At 46.5% G+C, this 7,097-nt stretch overlaps 1 protein-coding gene across 1 annotated transcript; it reads right to left on the minus strand.

The window, feature by feature from the left end:
* Positions 1-502: 502 nt before the first annotated feature.
* Ripply1 (ripply transcriptional repressor 1) lies at positions 503-4,325 on the minus strand. The gene is made up of 4 exons (XM_090325811.1): positions 3,440-4,325; positions 2,513-2,567; positions 1,834-1,898; positions 503-1,292 (listed from the first exon to the last, which is right to left on the minus strand). Exons 1-4 carry the CDS (start codon positions 3,619-3,621, stop codon positions 1,022-1,024), a joined length of 573 nt encoding a protein of 190 aa, XP_090181937.1. The 5' UTR covers positions 3,622-4,325; the 3' UTR covers positions 503-1,021.
* Between the last annotated feature and the right edge of the window lie 2,772 nt (positions 4,326-7,097).

Here is a 7,097-nt window from a genome sequence, read left to right on the forward strand (position 1 = left end):
GTGCAAGCCAAATTGCAAAAGACGTTACTGTAAGCAAGACAATGAGTTGAAAAGGAATTGGGGCAGGGGTAAACACACAGGCCTGAGCCACGGTACAGACAGAAGGAGCCAAGGAGGTAAAACTGAACAGATTTAGAAATGCCCCCCCAAACACTTTGCCTCATAGCTAACTCCAGTCTCCAGTGCAATGGTACCCCTCAAATTTCTAGCCCCTCCTTTGAACATTCAAGCAATACTTTAGGCGCTTTTTTGTTTCCTAAGTTGTCCTTGACATTTAAAAAAGCCTGATTTCTCAAGGTGACACAATGGTCCTGGCCCCATGCTGGGTCCCCCAGTTCTACATCTCAGTAGAAAAAAGTCTATCAACTGACCTGAGGTGGAGCACTGAATGGGCCTTGAGTTGGTCTCTGACCACACCCCCGTCCTGACCATGGCTTCACAACATGGGCAGAGTTCAGTTAAGAAATCAGCACAGTTCCAAGAAAAAGGCAAACATCACCCAGTTTATTTTTCTTCTGATTCATCTCATGCCAACACATAGACTTGAATGGATAATAGCGAGTAAAGTTGGAGGGGGTCCCCAAAGAAAGCTGATTCTCTAGTTCCCACTTCCCCTCCTGCCAGATCCATCAGAAAGGCACCCAAACTTTGCTCAGATCTGGTGCTGGGGTCCTTGGTGTCAAGCCAGTTGCCAGGCTTGGAGAGAATGAAGTTATATGGCCGCCTAAGAAGGCTGAGGGGTCAAAGGGCCCTGAGGAATGGGTGCTCCCTCTCTACAGGGTCCTGCTCTGTTTTTTTGTGATGTTAGACAGCAGATCTTCCATTTTCTGTTGCTCCCAGGACCCTAACAGTGTAGATATCCCAAGGCCAGGCCTCACAGGCCACTCATGGAAGCCAGGGTGAGCTGGGTAACTGGAGGACACAGTTTTCAGTCCACAAATCTGTGCCTGGAGACTCTTGGCTAATAAATGCCCACAAAAAGGTGCCAGGCATAGTGGACCCCAGTCTGACTGGGACTGCTTCAGTTTGGACTGGTCAGGGGAGGGGAAGGCAGGTGAGTTGTGACCTGGTGACGTGCAGATTCTGGTAATCTCACACACCCTTCTGGTTTCTTTTCATTGGCCACCTCTTTTGACTTCTCTTCATCTTCCTCCTCCTCGTCTTCTTCCTCCTCTTCTTCACTGTTAGAGTCCTCATATAGGTTGATTGTGGCCTGGACAGGGAAGTTATGTAGTAAAATCTCCCCAGCACTGTACAGGTAATCAAAGGAGCGGGATTTAGGCCAGAAGAGCCTGTGGATAGAGATACAAAGAACTGACATAGACTGTTGTCATATGTACAAGGGCTACTAGGGCCAGCAAGAAGCTAGTCTCCAACCCCTTTCTCTTAGCTGCAGTAATAGAGTTAGAGGGAAAGGAAGAAAGACAACTTCATAATACAGACTTTTGAATGATTGCAAAATGGCCTACCAGGAAGGAAGTTCACCTCTGATGAGCCTATAGCTATGTTGTGTAGCAATGCCCAGTATCTACCAGTTTTGCCTTAATCCTACCCTGGCATCCCAGAAGGATCTAGATAAGTAGGTTCTGGTCTTGTGCTCTCCATCTCTTCTCACTAAAGTTTCCTTCACAGCTGGGGACATAAGGACTCACTGACCATTTATCCAGAGAATGTAACTTTGGCCAGTTACATCCCTCAATCTCTCTTGGTAGCAGTTTCCTCAACTATGAAACAGGGATGAGAACAGTGCCTCTTTGCTCCTGCTTGTGAGGCAGTTGAGGGCTTAAACTGCTAATAGATTGTCAAGTTCTGAGCATGGGGCCAGGAGCTTACCTGACAGGGTGGTGGAACTCAGAGTTAGCTTTGGTGGACTCAGCAGCTATTGCCCCATGAGCAGCCTGTGCAAAACAAAAGCCAGCATGCAGCTCAATGTATAAGACCAGATAGATCAGAGGTCAGAAACATGCAGGAAGGCCTACAAGATACCTTAGACATCCCTGGGCTCCAACCACCTCCCAGCCCTGCTCTGTAAAAAGGAGGTCTGTCCTGGAATCTGACTGAAAAAATTAATGAACAGTCTTGGAGACCGCTTGCTTTGTGGTCCCTGTCCCAGCACTTGTTTGGAAGCTGTCCAGGTGACAGAGCTTGACTGAAGCAGCAAATATTGAGGGAGGCGGGGTACATGGGGACAAAGTTTCAGGAAGATAGGGATTTGACTACTGGCTCTGCCATACACTGACTGTGAGACCTCCCCCAAACACTTCCCCACTCTGAGGTTCAGTCGCTTAATCTTTCCATTTGCCCTAGAAATATTGGCTCTGCCAGCCTCACAGAGTTGCTGGAGAACCAAATGTTAGCAATGCTGTGAGGATGCTTTTCCAGATCTGTAGCTCAGGATTGAGCTTAGAGTATGTCTGGGAAGGGACTAGCCAGTGAATGCATGTGGCTGTGTATGCCTGTGAAAGTATGTCACAAGGAGTCAAACACATCCCCATCCACCATTTGTCCTCACCTGCCTTGAGAGATCATTTGTGGAAGACAGCCAGGGCCTCCAAAGACAAGTTCCTCTAGAACAAAGAAGAGAGGTCAATCTGAAACATGGGCTCCCTGAGCTAACAAAAGTGACTTCCAGAAAGCTCGGCTGTTGAACCATGTGCCCTAAGATCACTTTCCTAAGTCTTTTGAGCTATAGACCCTCCCTCTGCTCTCAGCTTCAACAATGTTATCATTGCTCTGATCCTATTGTTTCATGAGCTGTTTGATCACATCTGAATCCTCAACACTTAGCACAATGCCTGGTCCACAGGCCACGCTGCAGTAAACATTAGTTGAATAGGAAATACTTGGAGAAATAAACAAGGGTTGGGTGGAAAATATCTTGTCTTCTCTGTTGTGCTCCAAGAAGCAGAACGCAGAATCCCATTGCCTTTCTGAGTTAGAAAAGTACAGGGGTGTGGGCAACAGAAATATTTCTGGGTCCATAGCTTCTCCACTGAACTGCCAAAGGTAAGCAAAAAGCAAGTGGCAATGTCATAGAATGGCCAGGAAAAAGCAGCACCCTGTCAAAGATTTGTCCTTTCCATGCTCCCCCATCCCCCCGCCCTGGGGTTCAGGCGTCACAGTCAGGGTTGTGTCAAGTCCAGTGTTGATAGCAATCTTCCCCAGGGCCCTTAAGAGACTTTGTAATCTGGCTCTCAAGGCCCTAACTGCTTGGCCTCTGGCTTTGGCAATGTCTCCTATCACCCAGTCTTTCTGTCACCCAGAAGGATCAGTTAGGTGAAAAGTCAGATGAAATAATTCAGCCAGAGATGTGGAAGGAAGGTTGTGAGGGCATTGCTTCATTCTTTCATGGAGAATGGCACAATGGACATCTCATCCATCTCTCCCAAAGAACCCCCTTAACTTCAGTTGAGGTTGTCAAAGACCTCATTGTACTTACCCTTCATTTCCAGGTGCTTCTTGTCCAGAAGGGAGATGAGGTGAGGGGTATGAAAGGCCACAGGCCGCTTGAGAGGCTTGTGTTAGTGCAGGGCTTAGGGTAAGGGCCAGAGCCGGGCCAGGGGAAACAGTAGCGGCAGCAGCAGCAGTAGCGGCAGCAGTAGCAGGGACAGCAGGCTCCATCTTTAGGACAACCAGGCCAGGTGGGTCCTCCTACTTCTCAAAACCGTCCGTATGTCTTTGCTCTTTCTCCAGAGACCCTTGTATCCAGAGACCCTTTTATAAGCTGTGCCTGGACTCGTCAATTATTCCAAGAGTGTGAGGTAGGGGTGTGGGAGGGGACAAAAATTTAGGGAGGGGGCTCAGGAAGGAGAGCTGGGTTCCTGGGTGTGAAATCTCTCCCAGTTGAATAAACAGGGTTGCAATGGGGGGTGAGGGGTTTGTTTTAGCTTCAAGTCAGAAAGAAAAACAAAGACAGGACAAATTTCACACCATTTGTGTGAATTCCCCAGGCAGCAGCAAGACCCAAGTGGGGAAGGAGGGGAGCTCATTAGCGCCCAAAACTACCGAGGATTGTGTGGGGGGCAACAGAGAGTCGGGTCGATCCCAGTGACAAGAGACAGCTGCCCCCTCTAAGGAGAATGAGGGACTCACCCGCTCTTTCAGCTCAAATCCCAAAGAGATTTGCCAGGTAGGCCTGATAGAGGATAACTGCCATTAACCATGTCATCATCAAGGGCAGGAAAAAATGGGGTTCTGGGTAGCGTTGGCCCAATTGCCTATGGAGTAAATCACAAGTCTTCTTTCACTGCTCCCCCAACACACCCCATTTCAGACAACTGCCTGAAATCCCCTTTGGAGCTCAGCAGTAATGATGCAGTGAGCCAAAGCAAGCCGCAGGCAGCTCCCCGGGCCTCTGGGGCAGATTCCAAATCTCAGAGCTCAGCTTCCAGTTCAGGATCCCACGGGCAGAGGGACAGGAGAATTCTTCCCCACACTACATTGCCAAAGACCATCCCAGGCTTAGGTTCTCTCATGTGAGATGAAGATACTGGCTCAGTGGTCTTCAAAGGCCCTGGCAGCTTGAACACTCTGTGCAGAAGCTGGGTAATGGGTACTGACCCTGGGCAAGCCCAGAGGCTGAGCACAGGCCTTGGACTTACCCAGCTTTCTGGGCCGTAGCCAAAAAGCTTCCAGTTACAACTACTGGCAAGCACCTTGTGCTTTAGAGGTCTCAAAAATATTCCCCCTGACCTCAGTGTCCAGCTCTAGCACAGATTTAGTGTCTTGGATATTCATCACAGCCTGGTTTGTAATGATCAAAAATTAGAAACAACCTCAACACCCATTAATAGGAAACCAGTTGCATCAACGGGGACAAATCTTTGTAGCCAAATTCTAAACAGAAACTCACAATTGTGTTTTAGGAAGCATAATGATCAACATCGAAAATGGAAACAAATCAGACCATAAAATAGTTTCATCAATTTAATTGAATACGTTCTCATTTCCCTTCTCACCTATCCCCTCCACCTCCAGCCCACTTCAAATTCCAGCCTCACTGTGTTCTCTGCAGCAAAGACAAATGTAAACAATCAAAATGCTTTGCTTGCAAATAGCTGGTTAAATAAATCATTGAACAGTTAAATAATCTGATAATAAAAACTGGTCTTGTGGAAGAGTAAAAAGATCATATTTCAAGAGTATAAAACATAAATTTCAGCTGGGCACTGGTGGCTCATACCTGTAATCCTAGCTACTCAGGAGACTGAGAAGTGAGGATCGTGGTTCAAAGCCATCCCAGGCACTAAAGTCACCGAGACTCATCCCCAATTAACCACCAGAAAACCGGAAGTGGTGCTGTGGTAGAGCACTAGTCTTGAGCTGAAGAGCTCAGGGACAGCTCCCAGGCCCAGAGTTCAAGCCTCACAACTGACAAAAAAATTAATTAATTAATAAAAAATAAATTTCTAGGGGCCTGGTATTTGGCCTAGTGGTAGAGTGCTTGCCTAGCATGAAGGAAAACCCAAGTTCGATTCCTTGGTACCACATACATAGAAAAAAGCTGGAAGTGGTGCTGAGGCTCAAGTGGTAGAGCTCTAGCCTTGAGAAAGTCCAAGGACAGTGCTCAGGCTCTGAGCTCAAGTTCGGGACTAGAAAAAAAATAATAAATTTCTAAAATACTGCTTACAGGGCAATCCCATTTTGGTAAGAAAAAGTGTGGACTATGGAATACCCAGATAAATAAGAATTAGAAGAAAGGATGTCACAATTGTTGATTCTGAGGGTAAGATAATTCTTAACTTCCTTCTTTATGGTTTTTCTGAAATTTCAAAAAAATTGCACTAGGTTGGGGAAGAGAAAGCAATATAGAGGGTTTTTTTGAATAAGATACAATAACTGCACATCTGAAATACCATAATGAAACTCCTTGGTGCAATTAATGCACACTAATACATAAAAGAATGTCAGGAAAGTAAAACAAGCTCAAATAGGAGAGACTGGTCACCAGCACGAGTGGGGACAGCTAATGAAGAGGGTAAATGAGCATGAATACTGTCAATCTACTTATTTGCATATTTGAAACAGAACAATGAAACTTGAGGAATTTTTTAAGTAGGGGGAGAGAGCAGGAGAGAGATAGGTGCTGAGGTTGATTTGTATACATGGTTTACTTGTATGGAAATGTTGCCATGAAACCTGTTCAGAGAACAAATGCTATCCTAATTTGAAAAGGGGGAAAAAGAATGAATAGAAATAACTGCAGATTAAAAAGAAGAAGAAATACAGGGGAACATGAATATCCCTCAAGGAGAGAAAACTCTTAGGAAAATGGCACCCATTTTGAAATATCCAGGATTAGACCATGAGGTGAATACACTTGTTCTGTGTCACTTCAAAGAGCAGGGCTCAGGCCCAAGGAGAGAAGCTCCAGAGAGACACATTTTGGCTCAATCACAGGAAAACTTTCTAACAGCTCAGCCACCACCTAACCCAAGGCCCTGGCACTGTACCTCCCCTCAATAAACAGAAGTTTATTATATGAGATGAAATGAGTGCAGCAGAATGTGCTGCTTTGGGTCAGGGAGAGCAGTGTGTTCCTGAGATATTTTTTAAGTGCAAGCTGGATCCTGAAACTTATGAAGGGGAATCCTGGGGAGGTGAGGAATGCTGGGGAGTCCCAGCTTCTATGAGACTCTAAGAATTCATTGGGGGGGGATGCTATGAGCGGTGAGGCTGAGAAGAAGGGAAGCCTTAGAGAAGATTGAGATAAAACATAACAGCATGTGAGGGAGCGAGAAAATGCTCGGGATAGACTATCACATGATGGAGTCTTTTTGACCACTGCATAGCTTCTGATAATAGGCAGGAGGAGAGGAGGATAATGGTTCCTGCTCAAGCAGAGTCTCACCAGCCATCTTGCCAGCTCCCACCTTGAACTTGTGTTCCATCAGCCACTCTCTTCACTCTCCTCAATCGACAGTAATGTCTCAGGGGTCCCCTTGCATGCCACTCCCAGTCTGCTCTCTCAGAGCCCAGGAAACCTTAGGTCCTATCTTGACAGCTGCTTGTTTTTCCTATACAACTGCTTCTATGTGCGCTTAGGCTCTTTCATCTTGTAGGAGATGAAGGTCTTGGGCTCTCTTGTTGGCCTGTTC

Source organism: Megascapheus bottae, chromosome X (genome assembly GCF_031878675.1).
Source record: "Megascapheus bottae isolate mThoBot1 chromosome X, mThoBot2.hap1, whole genome shotgun sequence".
In the NCBI taxonomy this organism is placed as follows: domain Eukaryota; kingdom Metazoa; phylum Chordata; class Mammalia; order Rodentia; family Geomyidae; genus Megascapheus; species Megascapheus bottae.

Bases quoted from the DNA above. Each gene is read 5' to 3' on its own strand.
- Ripply1 (XM_090325811.1), bottom strand. From the start codon at position 3,621: ATGGAGCCTGCTGTCCCTGCTACTGCTGCCGCTACTGCTGCTGCTGCC. The intron at 2,568-3,439 runs GTAAGTACAATG...TCTTTGTTCTAG, and splicing joins GAAGCACCTGGAAATGAAGG to AGGAACTTGTCTTTGGAGGC. The intron at 1,899-2,512 runs GTGAGGACAAAT...TGTTTTGCACAG, and splicing joins CAAATGATCTCTCAAGGCAG to GCTGCTCATGGGGCAATAGC.